The 16,372-nt window shown below is 37.8% G+C and overlaps 1 protein-coding gene across 1 annotated transcript in view; it reads left to right on the top strand.

Annotated features, from left to right (window-relative positions):
- Positions 1-1,009: 1,009 nt before the first annotated feature.
- Positions 1,010-16,372, top strand: part of NOX1 (NADPH oxidase 1) — a 53,834-nt gene continuing 38,471 nt past the window's right edge. The window contains 2 exon segments of the mRNA XM_051969177.1: positions 1,010-1,107; positions 1,434-1,551. Of these exon segments, the coding sequence (XP_051825137.1) occupies positions 1,010-1,107; positions 1,434-1,551 (216 nt within the window).

Here is a 16,372-nt window from a genome sequence, read left to right as displayed (position 1 = left end):
GAAATCAAGGTAGACTTGAAGCTGGCTGCAAAGCGAATCTACATAACTCGGAAATCTTCCTGGGTTGGCCGTGAACGTGGCCAACCACATATCATCGGGGAAAGGGGGCAGACAGGGCTCTAGCTCCGGGTACAAGGCACTCAATTGCTGGTGCATGGCTTGAAGATCTTGGAAAGAGAAGAGGCCCGTCCAGCTTCGCCTTCGTTGGGCCTCAGCAGCAGCAGCAGCCTCCGACATCTCCGGGGTTAGAACCAGCTCCGTCAGCCTGGGGATGGCTTCCGGATCCTCAGTGTCGACCTGAATTTCAAGGTCTAGGTCCAGTTTATCTTGTTGGTATTCTAGGCAATTCTCCTCCTCTTCCCCAGGCCCGGACAGATCGATGAACAGGCTGGCGGAAGCCTCCTCGCTCTGGTTCGGGATCTCGTTCTCCTCTCCGTCCCCATTACCTTGCAACATGGAGACGTCCCCTGCAGGAGCAGCGGTGGCAGCGATGGCGGCGGCGGCGGCGGCGGCCTCGGCGGCCTCGGCAGCACTGAAGCCGTAGTTCACCTCGGCGATCTTACTGGCTGGCAAGGCGTGGTACCACATCAGCATCTCGTGGGCCCTAGTGGAGAGCCTTTGGGACTCAGAGGCTCCCTGACGCTCGGTGTCGTGAGTGAGTGCTGAGAGCTGAGCTTCTGGGAACACCATAGCAGCATCTCCTTGGCCATTCTGGCCATTTCTGATATCGATCGCTGTTAGGACTCCCACCATGGCTCCTGCCATAGCTCCAGGCACGGCTTCGTCAGTGGCCTCCGCGGTTTGGCCGACGTTCATCGGGAGGGTGGAGATGGCATCGGCAATGCTGGCGTTGCCATTTTCGCGCTCAGAAAGGTCGTGATAAGTGATAGCAAATTTACCCTCGACCTCGTCCCAGGTTACTTCAATGGTGGAATTGTGATTGTCCTGCCAGTCCAAAAAGTAAGGGCTTTCCCCAAATCCATCAGACCCTTCATTAGGGGGCAGATCCATGGTGGCTGTTGCCTTTGGTGTTCCGGAGAGAGACCGAGAGAATCTGAGCGAATATGGGCCTCGGTCAGAAATACTGGACCTGGGACCCGGTGGGAGGTTGGATGAAAGCGACTACCTCCACCAGCTCTCTCAGCCCCTCTGAGCTCTGGGTAACCCAACCCACCAAAGATTAGGCGGGGAATTTTATGTTGTGTACCCACGTCACCAAGCGGTTGCTAGGGTAATATGGCACACAGAGGGTAGCGGGGAGAAGAGGAACAACCTCAAAGTGAGGGAAAAGCAGTAAGAAGGAGTGCTTGTGTCCTCTGGCAGCCTTTGATTTTGGGGTTCCTGATAGTTTTGAGTCGTCAGCTTTCTCTGGTGATGCAATCTATACATAAAAAGGACAGTCATATTAACCGACATTTGCCTACCCCTTTAAGATTTCAAAGGGCTTACCGTATTTCGAACGGCGTGCCGAGTATGCGCAGAAACAATAACGGCGATAGCTGTGGCAATGGCGATAGCTGTAGCAGTGGCGATAGCTGTTGCAGCAGCTTAGTGACAAACTCAAAATATATGAAATTGAAAGAAGGATTTGGAGATCTTCTAGGCTAACACACCCCTCTCCCATGTACAAATGGGAAAATTAATTCCCAGAAAGGTCGAATGACTTGCCGAAACCCAGATAACAAAACTCTTTTGGTGCAATTAAATGAAGGGAAACTACAAAGTGCATAATTAACATGAAATGTGAATGGATTAAACTCACCAATGAAATGAAAGAGAATGGCAAATCAAGAATTTAAGGCAATTATTCTATTGAAAAAAGAAAGTTTGTTTTGATAGAATATTTAGATCCTTTACGTCTTATATATACTTCATATCCATATATAGATCCTTACATCTATACGTCGCAAATGTTCTTCCATTTGGACCTATTTCTCAAAGATTGTGTGAACGGTATTTTGGAGAAATTTCCCCTCTCTGGGCCTGTTTCCACCTCTACAATGTAAGGTAGTTGAAATACATTTTGAATGGTTCTTCCAGCTTTGACTGGATGTTCTATCTAATCTATCTAATCTAAAAAATCATTCTAAGATTTGGGAGGGTTAATAAATTCTTTTTCTTAAGTTGGGCTCTGAGTACTTTCTTATTGTGTTCCCCTTCATTATTTGGAAAGGGCAAAAGTTCAATGATCACTAATTGTGGGGTGTTGTAGATAAGAGGATTCTCATTCATGCATGGATTGACCTAGATGGTTTCTGTGGTTTCTGGCGATGCATATTTCAGGATTGGCCCAGCAGGGACCATAGGGCTCATCTAGGCCAGTGATGTCAAACTCAAAAAGAAATTGGGCCAGTAATTCATACATAAGGATCCTTGCAGGTTTTATCGTTTTATTGTATTTTATGGTATTTTTAATAATTTTATTCAATCTCACCTTGTCTGTTTTGAACCCACACATGAGTGTTTGTGGGCCATATGGGGGCTGCCCAGTATTTGATCAAACATCTCTGATCTAGGCCATCCCCTTTATTTCACAGAAGAGGAATTTGGTCATCAATAGCAAAGAGGAATTTTAAAATTAACTTCTCTGACTCTCAAGGCCACAATGTTTTTTATTCTCTTGTCTCCCAAGAATAGATGAAAAAACAAAATCTAAACTTCTGCTACATGTGAGAAAGCAAGCTAAAACAGAAAGACCTAGAGAGTGAAAATGGGGGAGATTGGAGGGGTGAAAAAAAATGTCCTATGCCTTAGGCAATTCCAGAAAAGCCGGAATTGCAATCATGATTTCAGATAGGACAAAAGGCAAAATCAATAAGGCCAAGTGAGATAACCCAGACAAATGTCATTGTGCTGGAAAGAACTATAGATCATGCAACACTATGCTGATTAAATATACACAGCCAATGGCACGGAGCCTGGTTTCTTAAAGAGGAAGCCGACAAAATTGCAAAAAAAAAAGATCTTGATGGTAAGTCATCAATTACAGGAAAGCTAAAGTTGTAGATTTGGGAGTGGAAAAGATAGATTTTTGAGCTCAGATCTCAAGCCTCAAGAATCCAGTTTGTGTTCTCCTCAGCCATGCGTCTCTTAAAACTAGCCAGATGTTTCTGTTCTAGTTCTCTTCTCACTAGAATGTCCAATGTGATCATTGATTTGGCTTTCTAGGAGGCATGAATTGCCAGTACTACTCACTCACTTTGATAAGTGTGTCTCCTCTTAGTAAAATAAAACTGTTAGCATTCCAACCTTTGAGTCAGTCGCTTGTGAAGGTGAGCCAGGCCATGGCAGGGCAGATCCTCTGATGCCTACGTGACTTTGCACAAATCATTTTCATTTTTTCTTCTGTAAAATGAGAAGGTTGAATTAGTGACTTCTGAGTTCTCTTCCACTTCTAGCTCTAGGATCTAAATATGGTCCCACCCAGCCTCGTCACCCCAAGAAAAATTAATGTAAACCATTTTTGAATATGCCAACCTGAGATGAAACTAGGCCAATGATGATGACAAGCCCAGAGCTTAAGCTGAAGCAAACTTTTTGATCTGCACTCTTATACTTCTCTTTGGGGGCAGGTGATGTTCTTTTCCCTTGAAGGTGTTATGGCAGAACTGGCTCCTTTCTTTTTCATTAAAGCTTTTTATTTTCAAAATATATACATGGATAATGTTCAACATTCACCCCTACAAAACCCTGTGTTCTAATTTTTTCCCTCCTTTCTCCCACCCCCTCCCCCATTTGGCAAGTGATGCAATCAATATATGTTGAACATGTGCAATTCCTCTGTACATATTTCCACAAATATCATGCTGCTCCAGAAAAATTAGATCAAAAGGGAAAGAAAATGAAAAAGAAAACAAAATGCAAGCAAACAACAAGAAAAAAGTTAAAATATTATGTTGTGTTCCACATTCAGTTCCCATCTCTTCTCTCTGGGAGCAGATGGCTTTCTTCATCACAAGACCCTTGCAACTGGTCTGAATCACTTCATTCTTGATAAGAAACACAGCCATCAGAATTGATCATCCTATAATCTTGCTATTAACACATACAATGTTCTCTTGGTTCTGCTCATTTCACTCAGCATCAGTTCCTGTAAGTCTCTCCAGGCCTCTCTGAAATCATCCTGCTGATTGTTTCTTTTTTTTTTTTCTCCCTTCTAGTTTTTTTTGAACTCTTTAAAAAAATTTTTTTAATTTTTTAATTATAGGTTTTTATTTACAAGATATATGCATGGGTAATTTTTCAGCAATGACAATTGCAAAACCTTTTGTTCCAACTTTTCCCCTCCTTCCACCAACCCCCCTCCCTCAGATGGCAGGTTGACCAATATATGTTAAATATGTTAAAAGCATAAGCTAAATATAATACATGTATACATGTCCAAACTGTTATTTTGCTGTACAAAAAGAATCAGACTTTGAAATAGTATACAATTAGCCTGTGAAGGAAATCAAAAATGCAGGTGGACAAAAATAGAGGGATTGGGGATTCTATGTAGTGGTTCCTAATCATCTCCCAGAGTTCTTTCCCTGAGTGTAGCTAGTTCATTTCATTACTGCTCTATTGGAACTGATTTGGCTCATCTCATTGTTGAAGAGGGCCACATCCATCAGGATTGATCATCATATAGTATTGTTGTTGAAGTATATAATAATCTCCTGGTCCTGCTCATTTCACTCAGCATCAGTTCCTTTAAGTCTCTCCAGGCTTCTCTGAAATCATCCTGCTGATTGTTTCTTTTTTTTCCGTTCTAGTTTTTTGAACTCTTAAATTTTTTTTTATTTTTTAATTATAGCTTTTTATTTACAAGATATATGCATGGGTAATTTTTCAGGTAGTACAATTGCAAAATCTTTTGTTCCAACTTTTCCCCTCCTTCCCCCCACCCCCTCCCTCAGATGGCAGGTTGACCAATATATGTTAAATTTGTTAAAAGTATAAGCTAAATATAATACATGTATACATGTCCAAAATGTTATTTTGCTGTACAAAAAGAATCGGACTTTGAAATAGTGTACAATTAGTTTGTGAAGGAAATCAAAAATGCAGGCAGACAAAAATAGAGGGATTGGGGATTCTATGTAGTGGTTCATAGTCCTCTCCCAGAGTTCTTTCCCTGAGTGTAGCTAGTTCATTTCATTACTGCTCTATTGGAACTGATTTGGCTCATCTCATTGTTGAAGAGGGCCACGTCCATCAGGATTGATCACCATACAGTATAGTTGTTGAAGTATATAATGATCTCCTGGTCCTGCTCATTTCACTCAGCATCAGTTCCTTTAAGTCTCTCCAGGCCTCTCTGAAATCATCCTGCTGATTGTTTCTTTTTTTCCCTTCTAGTTTTTTGAACTCTTTAAAAAAATTTTTTTTGTTTTTTAATTATAGCTTTTTATTTACAAGATATATGCATGGGAAATTTTTCAGCAATGACAATTGCAAAACCTTTTGTTCCAACTTTTCCCCTCCTTCTCTCCACCCCCTCCCTCAGATGGCAGGTTGACCAATATATGTTAAATTTGTTAAAAGTATAAGCTAAATATAATACATGTATACATGTCCAAACTGTTATTTTGGTATACAAAAAGAATCGGACTTTGAAATAGTGTACAATTAGTTTGTGAAGGAAATCAAAAATGCAGGTGGACAAAAATAGAGGGATTGGGGATTCTATGTAATGGTTCATAGTCATCTCTCAGAGTTCTTTCACTGGGTGTAGCTGGTTCAGTTCATTGCTGCTCTATTAGAACTGATTTGGCTCATCTCAGTGTTGAAGAGGGCCACGTCCATCAGGATTGATCATCATATAGTATTGTTGTTGAAGTACATATTGATCTCCTGGCCCTGCTCATTTGACTCAGCATCAGTTCCTGTAAGTCTCTCCAGACCTCTCTGAAAATTTCCTGCTGATTGTTTCTTTTTTTCCCTTCTAGTTTTTTTAACTCTTTTTAAAATTTTTTTAATTTTTTAATTATAGCTTTTTATTCACAAGATATATGCATGGTTAATTTTTCAGCAATGACAATTGCAAAATCTTTTTTTCCAACTTTTTTCCTCCTTCCACCCACCCCCTCCCTCAGATGGCAGGTTGACCAATATACGTTAAATTTGTTAAAAGTATAAGCTAAATATAATACATGTATACATGTCCAAACTGTTGTTTTGCTGTACAAAAAGAATCAGACTTTGAAATAGTGTACAATTAGTCTGTGAAGGAAATCAAAAATGCAGGTGGACAAAAATAGAGTGATTGGGGATTCCATGTAGTGGTTCATAGTCATCTCTCAGAGTTCTTTCACTGGGTGTAGCTGGTTCAGTTCATTACTGCTCTATTGGAACTGATTTGGCTCATCTCATTGTTGAAGAGGGCCATGTCCATCAGAATTGATCATCCTATAGTATTGTTGTTGAAGTACATAATGATCTCCTGGTCCTGCTCATTTCACTCAGCATCAGTTCCTGTAAGTCTCTCCAGGCCTCTCTGAAATCATCCTGCTGATTGTTTCTTTTTTTTCCCTTCTAGTTTTTTGAGCTCTTTTAAAATTTTTTTTTAATTATAGCTTTTTATTTACAAGATATATGCATGGGTAATTTTTCAGCCATGACAATTGCAAAACCTTTTGTTCCAACTTTTCCCCTCCTTCCCCCCACCCCTTCCCTCAGATGGCAGGTTGACCAATATATGTTAAATTTGTTAAAAGTATAAGCTAAATATAATACATGTATACATGTCCAAACTGTTATTTTGCTGTACAAAAAGAATCGGATTTTGAAATAGTATACAATTAGCCTGTGAAGGAAATCAAAAATGCAGGCAGACAAAAAGAGAGGGATTGGAGATTCTCTGTAGTGGTTCCTAGTCATCTCCCAGAGTTCTTTCCCTGAGTGTAGCTAGTTCATTTCATTACTGCTCTATTAGAACTGATTTGGCTCATCTCATTGTTGAAGAGGGCCACGTCCATCAGAATTGATCATCCTATAGTATTGTTGTTGAAGTATATAATGATCTCCTAGTCCTGCTCATTTCACTCAGCATCAGTTCCTGTAAGCCTCTCCAGGCCTCTCTGAAATCATCCTGTTGATTGTTTCTTTTTTTTTCCCTTCTAGTTTTTTGAGCCCTTTTAAATTTTTTTTAAATTATAGTTTTTTATTTACAAGATATATGCATGGTTAATTTTTCAGCAATGACAATTGCAAAACCATTTGTTCTAACTTTTCCCCTCCTTCTCTCCACCCCCTCCCTCTGATGACAGGTTGACCAATATATGTTAAATATATTAAAAGTATAAGCTAAATATAATACATGTATACATGTCCAAACTGTTATTTTGCTGTACAAAAAGAATCGGACTTTGAAATAGTATACAATTAGCCTGTAAAGGAAATCAAAAATGCAGGTGGACAAAAATAGAGGGATTGGGGATTCTAAGTAGTGGTTCCTAGTCATCTCCTAGAATTCTTTCCCTGAGTATAGCTGGTTCATTTCATTACTGCTCTATTAGAACTGATTTGGCTCATCACATTGTTGAAGAGGGCCCCGTCCATCAGAATTGATCATCCTATAGTATTGTTGTTGAAGTATATAATGATCTCCTAGTCCTGCTCATTTCACTCAGCATCAGTTCCTTTAAGTCTCTCCAGGCCTCTCTGAAATCATCCTGCTGATTGTTTCTTTTTTTTCCCTTCTAGTTTTTTGAGCTCTTTTAAAATTTTTTTTAATTATAGCTTTTTATTTACAAGATATATGCATGGGTAATTTTTCAGGTAGTACAATTGCAAAATCTTTTGTTCCAACTTTTCCCCTCCTTCCCCCCACCCCCTCCCTCAGATGGCAGGTTGACCAATATATGTTAAATTTGTTAAAAGTATAAGCTAAATATAGTGATTGTATACATGTCCAAACTGTTATTTTGCTGTACAAAAAGAATCAGACTTTGGAATAGTGTACAATTAGCCTGTGAAGGAAATCAAAAATGCAGGCGGACAAAAATAGAGGGATTGGGGATTCTATGTAGTGGTTCATAGTCATCTCCCAGAGTTCTTTCCCTGAGTGTAGCTAGTTCATTTCATTACTGCTCTATTGGAACTGATTTGTCTCATCTCATTGTTGAAGAGGGCCACGTCCATCAGGATTGATCATCATATAGTATTGTTGTTGAAGTACATAATGATCTCCTGGTCCTGCTCATTTCACTCAGCATCAGCTCCTGTAAGTCTCTCCAGGCCTCTCTGAAATCATCCTGCTGATTGTTTCTTTTTTTTCCCTTCTAGTTTTTTGAACTCTTAAATTTTTTTTTTATTTTTTTAATTATAGCTTTTTATTTACAAGATCTATGCGTGGGTAATTTTTCAGCAATGACAATTGCAAAACCTTTTGTTCCAACTTTTCCCCTCCTTCCCCTGACCCCCTCCCTCAGATGGCAAGTTGACCAATATAGGTTAAATTTGTTAAAAGTATAAGCTAAATATAGTGATTGTATACATGTCCAAACTGTTATTTTGCTGTACAAAAAGAATCAGACTTTGAAATAGTGTACAATTAGTCTGTTAAGGAAATCAAAAATGCAGGCAGACAAAAATAGAGGGATTGGGGATTCTATGTAGTGGTTCATAGTCCTCTCCCAGAGTTCTTTCCCTGAGTGTAGCTAGTTCATTTCATTACTGCTCTATTGGAACTGATTTGGCTCATCTCATTGTTGAAGAGGGCCACGTCCATCAGGATTGATCACCATACAGTATAGTTGTTGAAGTATATAATGATCTCCTGGTCCTGCTCATTTCACTCAGCATCAGTTCCTTTAAGTCTCTCCAGGCCTCTCTGAAATCATCCTGCTGATTGTTTCTTTTTTTTCCCTTCTAGTTTTTTGAACTCTTAAATTTTTTTTTTATTTTTTTAATTATAGCTTTTTATTTACAAGATCTATGCGTGGGTAATTTTTCAGCAATGACAATTGCAAAACCTTTTGTTCCAACTTTTCCCCTCCTTCCCCTGACCCCCTCCCTCAGATGGCAAGTTGACCAATATAGGTTAAATTTGTTAAAAGTATAAGCTAAATATAGTGATTGTATACATGTCCAAACTGTTATTTTGCTGTACAAAAAGAATCAGACTTTGAAATAGTGTACAATTAGTCTGTTAAGGAAATCAAAAATGCAGGCAGACAAAAATAGAGGGATTGGGGATTCTATGTAGTGGTTCATAGTCCTCTCCCAGAGTTCTTTCCCTGAGTGTAGCTAGTTCATTTCATTACTGCTCTATTGGAACTGATTTGGCTCATCTCATTGTTGAAGAGGGCCACGTCCATCAGGATTGATCACCATACAGTATAGTTGTTGAAGTATATAATGATCTCCTGGTCCTGCTCATTTCACTCAGCATCAGTTCCTTTAAGTCTCTCCAGGCCTCTCTGAAATCATCCTGCTGATTGTTTCTTTTTTTTCCCTTCTAGTTTTTTGAACTCTTTAAAAAATTTTTTTTGTTTTTTAATTATAGCTTTTTATTTACAAGATATATGCATGGGAAATTTTTCAGCAATGACAATTGCAAAACCTTTTGTTCCAACTTTTCCCCTCCTTCTCTCCACCCCCTCCCTCAGATGGCAGGTTGACCAATATATGTTAAATTTGTTAAAAGTATAAGCTAAATATAATACATGTATACATGTCCAAACTGTTATTTTGCTGTACAAAAAGAATCAGACTTTGAAATAGTATACAATTAGCCTGTGAAGGAAATCAAAAATGCAGGCGGACAAAAATAGAGGGATTGGGGATTCTATGTAGTGGTTCATAGTCATCTCCCAGAGTTCTTTCCCTGAGTGTAGCTAGTTCATTTCATTACTGCTCTATTAGAACTGATTTGGCTCATCTCATTGTTGAAGAGGGCCACGTCCATCAGGATTGATCATCATATAGTATTGTTGTTGAAGTATATAATGATCTCCTGGTCCTGCTCATTTCACTCAGCATCAGTTCCTTTAAGTCTCTCCAGGCCTCTCTGAAATCATCCTGCTGATTGTTTCTTTTTTTTCCCTTCTAGTTTTTTGAGCTCTTTTAAAATTTTTTTTAATTATAGCTTTTTATTTACAAGATATATGCATGGGTAATTTTTCAGCAATGACAATTGCAAAACCTTTTGTTCCAACTTTTCCCCTCCTTCTCTCCACCCCCTCCCTCAGATGGCAGGTTGACCAATATATGTTAAATATGTTAAAAGCATAAGCTAAATATAATACATGTATACATGTCCAAACTGTTATTTTGCTGTACAAAAAGAATCAGACTTTGAAATAGTGTACAATTAGTCTGTGAAGGAAATCAAAAATGCAGGCAGACAAAAATAGAGGGATTGGGGATTCTATGTAGTGGTTCATAGTCATCTCCCAGAGTTCTTTCCCTGAATGTAGCTAGTTCATTTCATTACTGCTCTATTGGAACTGATTTGTCTCATCTCATTGTTGAAGAGAGCCACGTCCATCAGGATTGATCATCCTATAGTATTGTTGTTGAAGTACATAATGATCTCCTGGTCCTGCTCATTTCACTCAGTATCAGTTCCTTTAAGTCTCTCCAGGCCTCTCTGAAATCATCCTGCTGATTGTTTCTTTTTTTTCCCTTCTAGTTTTTTGAACTCTTAAATTTTTTTTTTAATTATAGCTTTTTATTTACAAGATATATGCATAGGTAATTTTTCAGCAATGACAATTGCCAAACCTTTTGTTCCAACTTTTCCCCTCCTTCCCCCGACCCCCTCCCTCAGATGGCAAGTTGACCAATATAGGTTAAATTTGTTAAAAGTATAAGCTAAACATAGTAATTGTATACATGTCCAAACTGTTATTTTGCTGTACAAAAAGAATCAGACTTTGAAATAGTATACAATTAGTCTGTTAAGGAAATCAAAAATGCAGGCAGACAAAAATAGAGGGATTGGGGATTCTATGTAGTGGTTCATAGTCATCTCCCAGAGTTCTTTCCCTGAGTGTAGCTAGTTCATTTCATTACTGCTCTATTGGAACTGATTTTTGGCTCATCTCATTGTTGAAGAGGGCCACGTCCATCAGAATTGATCATCATATAGTATTGTTGTTAAAGTATATAATGATCTACTGGCCCTGCTCATTTCACTCAGCATCAGCTCCTGTAAGTCTCTCCAGGCCTCTCTGAAATCATCCTACTGATTGTTTCTTTTTTTTCCCTTCTAGTTGTTTGAACTCTTTAAAAATTTTATTTTATTTTTTAATTATAGCTTTTTATTTACAAGATATATATGCATGGGTAATTTTTCAGCAATGACAATTGCAAAACCTTTTGTTCCAACTTTTCCCCTCCTTCTCTCCACCCCCTCCCTCAGATGGCAAGTTGACCAATATATGTTAAATTTGTTAAAAATATAAGCTAAATATAGTGATTGTATACATGTCCAAACTGTTATTTTGCTGTACAAAAAGAATCGGATTTTGAAATAGTGTACAATTAGTCTGTGAAGGAAATCAAAAATGCAGGCAGACAAAAATAGAGGGATTGGGGATTCTATGTAGTGGTTCCTAGTCATCTCCCAGAGTTCTTTCCCTGGGTGTATGTAGCTGGTTCATTTCATTACTGCTCTATTGGAACTGATTTGGCTCATCTCATTGTTGAAGAGGGCCACGTCCATCAGGATTGATCATCATATAGTATTGTTGTTGAAGTACATAATGATCTCCTGGTCCTGCTCATTTCACTCAGCATCAGTTCCTGTAAGTCTCTCCAGGCCTCTCTGAAATCATCCTGCTGATTGTTTCTTTTTTTTCCCTTCTAGTTTTTTGAACTCTTTAAAAAATTTTTTTTATTTTTTAATTATAGCTTTTTATTTACAAGATATATGCCTGGGTAATTTTTCAGCAATGACAATTGCAAAACCATTTGTTCCAACTTTTCCCCTCCTTCTCTCCACCCCCTCCCTCAGATGGCAGGTTGACCAATATACGTTAAATTTGTTAAAAGTATAAGCTAAATATAATACATGTATACATGTCCAAACTGTTATTTTGGTATACAAAAAGAATCAGACTTTGAAATAGTATACAATTAGCCTGTGAAGGAAATCAAAAATGCAGGTGGACAAAAATAGAGGGATTGGGGATTCTATGTAGTGGTTCATAGTCATCTCCCAGAGTTCTTTCCCTGAGTGTAGCTAGTTCATTTCATTACTGCTCTATTAGAACTGATTTTTGGCTCATCTCATTGTTGAAGAGGGCCACGTCCATCAGAATTGATCATCATATAGTATTGTTGTTAAAGTATATAATGATCTCCTGGTCCTGCTCATTTCACTCAGCATCAGTTCCTTTAAGTCTCTCCAGGCCTCTCTGAAATCATCCTGCTGATTGTTTCTTTTTTTTCCCTTCTAGTTTTTTGAACTCTTAAATTTTTTTTTTATTTTTTTAATTATAGCTTTTTATTTACAAGATCTATGCGTGGGTAATTTTTCAGCAATGACAATTGCAAAACCTTTTGTTCCAACTTTTCCCCTCCTTCCCCTGACCCCCTCCCTCAGATGGCAAGTTGACCAATATAGGTTAAATTTGTTAAAAGTATAAGCTAAATATAGTGATTGTATACATGTCCAAACTGTTATTTTGCTGTACAAAAAGAATCAGACTTTGAAATAGTGTACAATTAGTCTGTTAAGGAAATCAAAAATGCAGGCAGACAAAAATAGAGGGATTGGGGATTCTATGTAGTGGTTCATAGTCCTCTCCCAGAGTTCTTTCCCTGAGTGTAGCTAGTTCATTTCATTACTGCTCTATTGGAACTGATTTGGCTCATCTCATTGTTGAAGAGGGCCACGTCCATCAGGATTGATCACCATACAGTATAGTTGTTGAAGTATATAATGATCTCCTGGTCCTGCTCATTTCACTCAGCATCAGTTCCTTTAAGTCTCTCCAGGCCTCTCTGAAATCATCCTGCTGATTGTTTCTTTTTTTTCCCTTCTAGTTTTTTGAACTCTTTAAAAAATTTTTTTTGTTTTTTAATTATAGCTTTTTATTTACAAGATATATGCATGGGAAATTTTTCAGCAATGACAATTGCAAAACCTTTTGTTCCAACTTTTCCCCTCCTTCTCTCCACCCCCTCCCTCAGATGGCAGGTTGACCAATATATGTTAAATTTGTTAAAAGTATAAGCTAAATATAATACATGTATACATGTCCAAACTGTTATTTTGGTATACAAAAAGAATCAGACTTTGAAATAGTATACAATTAGCCTGTGAAGGAAATCAAAAATGCAGGCGGACAAAAATAGAGGGATTGGGGATTCTATGTAGTGGTTCATAGTCATCTCCCAGAGTTCTTTCCCTGAGTGTAGCTAGTTCATTTCATTACTGCTCTATTAGAACTGATTTGGCTCATCTCATTGTTGAAGAGGGCCACGTCCATCAGGATTGATCATCATATAGTATTGTTGTTGAAGTATATAATGATCTCCTGGTCCTGCTCATTTCACTCAGCATCAGTTCCTTTAAGTCTCTCCAGGCCTCTCTGAAATCATCCTGCTGATTGTTTCTTTTTTTTTCCCTTCTAGTTTTTTGAGCTCTTTTAAAATTTTTTTTAAATTATAGCTTTTTATTTACAAGATATATGCATGTGTAATTTTTCAGCAATGACAATTGCAAAACCTTTTGTTCCAACTTTTCCCCTCCTTCTCTCCACCCCCTCCCTCAGATGGCAGGTTGACCAATATATGTTAAATATGTTAAAAGCATAAGCTAAATATAATACATGTATACATGTCCAAACTGTTATTTTGCTGTACAAAAAGAATCAGACTTTGAAATAGTGTACAATTAGTCTGTGAAGGAAATCAAAAATGCAGGCAGACAAAAATAGAGGGATTGGGGATTCTATGTAGTGGTTCATAGTCATCTCCCAGAGTTCTTTCCCTGAATGTAGCTAGTTCATTTCATTACTGCTCTATTGGAACTGATTTGTCTCATCTCATTGTTGAAGAGAGCCACGTCCATCAGGATTGATCATCCTATAGTATTGTTGTTGAAGTACATAATGATCTCCTGGTCCTGCTCATTTCACTCAGTATCAGTTCCTTTAAGTCTCTCCAGGCCTCTCTGAAATCATCCTGCTGATTGTTTCTTTTTTTTCCCTTCTAGTTTTTTGAACTCTTAAATTTTTTTTTTAATTATAGCTTTTTATTTACAAGATATATGCATAGGTAATTTTTCAGCAATGACAATTGCCAAACCTTTTGTTCCAACTTTTCCCCTCCTTCCCCCGACCCCCTCCCTCAGATGGCAAGTTGACCAATATAGGTTAAATTTGTTAAAAGTATAAGCTAAACATAGTAATTGTATACATGTCCAAACTGTTATTTTGCTGTACAAAAAGAATCAGACTTTGAAATAGTATACAATTAGTCTGTTAAGGAAATCAAAAATGCAGGCAGACAAAAATAGAGGGATTGGGGATTCTATGTAGTGGTTCATAGTCATCTCCCAGAGTTCTTTCCCTGAGTGTAGCTAGTTCATTTCATTACTGCTCTATTGGAACTGATTTTTGGCTCATCTCATTGTTGAAGAGGGCCACGTCCATCAGAATTGATCATCATATAGTATTGTTGTTAAAAGTATATAATGATCTACTGGCCCTGCTCATTTCACTCAGCATCAGCTCCTGTAAGTCTCTCCAGGCCTCTCTGAAATCATCCTACTGATTGTTTCTTTTTTTTCCCTTCTAGTTTTTTGAACTCTTTAAAAAATTTTTTTTTTTTTTTTTAATTATAGCTTTTTATTTACAAGATATATATGCATGGGTAATTTTTCAGCAATGACAATTGCAAAACCTTTTGTTCCAACTTTTCCCCTCCTTCTCTCTACCCCCTCCCTCAGATGGCAAGTTGACCAATATATGTTAAATTTGTTAAAAATATAAGCTAAATATAGTGATTGTATACATGTCCAAACTGTTATTTTGCTGTACAAAAAGAATCGGATTTTGAAATAGTGTACAATTAGTCTGTGAAGGAAATCAAAAATGCAGGCAGACAAAAATAGAGGGATTGGGGATTCTATGTAGTGGTTCCTAGTCATCTCCCAGAGTTCTTTCCCTGGGTGTATGTAGCTGGTTCATTTCATTACTGCTCTATTGGAACTGATTTGGCTCATCTCATTGTTGAAGAGGGCCACGTCCATCAGGATTGATCATCATATAGTATTGTTGTTGAAGTACATAATGATCTCCTGGTCCTGCTCATTTCACTCAGCATCAGTTCCTGTAAGTCTCTCCAGGCCTCTCTGAAATCATCCTGCTGATTGTTTCTTTTTTTTCCCTTCTAGTTTTTTGAACTCTTTAAAAAATTTTTTTTATTTTTTAATTATAGCTTTTTATTTACAAGATATATGCCTGGGTAATTTTTCAGCAATGACAATTGCAAAACCATTTGTTCCAACTTTTCCCCTCCTTCTCTCCACCCCCTCCCTCAGATGGCAGGTTGACCAATATACGTTAAATTTGTTAAAAGTATAAGCTAAATATAATACATGTATACATGTCCAAACTGTTATTTTGGTATACAAAAAGAATCAGACTTTGAAATAGTATACAATTAGCCTGTGAAGGAAATCAAAAATGCAGGTGGACAAAAATAGAGGGATTGGGGATTCTATGTAGTGGTTCATAGTCATCTCCCAGAGTTCTTTCCCTGAGTGTAGCTAGTTCATTTCATTACTGCTCTATTAGAACTGATTTTTGGCTCATCTCATTGTTGAAGAGGGCCACGTCCATCAGAATTGATCATCATATAGTATTGTTGTTAAAAGTATATAATGATCTCCTGGTCCTGCTCATTTCACTCAGCATCAGTTCCTTTAAGTCTCTCCAGGCCTCTCTGAAATCATCCTGCTGATTGTTTCTTTTTTTTCCCTTCTAGTTTTTTGAACTCTTAAATTTTTTTTTAATTTTTTTAATTATAGCTTTTTATTTACAAGATCTATGCGTGGGTAATTTTTCAGCAATGACAATTGCAAAACCTTTTGTTCCAACTTTTCCCCTCCTTCCCCTGACCCCCTCCCTCAGATGGCAAGTTGACCAATATAGGTTAAATTTGTTAAAAGTATAAGCTAAATATAGTGATTGTATACATGTCCAAACTGTTATTTTGCTGTACAAAAAGAATCAGACTTTGAAATAGTGTACAATTAGTCTGTTAAGGAAATCAAAAATGCAGGCAGACAAAAATAGAGGGATTGGGGATTCTATGTAGTGGTTCATAGTCCTCTCCCAGAGTTCTTTCCCTGAGTGTAGCTAGTTCATTTCATTACTGCTCTATTGGAACTGATTTGGCTCATCTCATTGTTGAAGAGGGCCACGTCCAT

The sequence above is a fragment of the Antechinus flavipes genome, chromosome X (genome assembly GCF_016432865.1).
Source record: "Antechinus flavipes isolate AdamAnt ecotype Samford, QLD, Australia chromosome X, AdamAnt_v2, whole genome shotgun sequence".
In the NCBI taxonomy this organism is placed as follows: Eukaryota; Metazoa; Chordata; class Mammalia; order Dasyuromorphia; family Dasyuridae; genus Antechinus; species Antechinus flavipes.
This window is presented reverse-complemented; position numbering and strand designations above follow the sequence as displayed.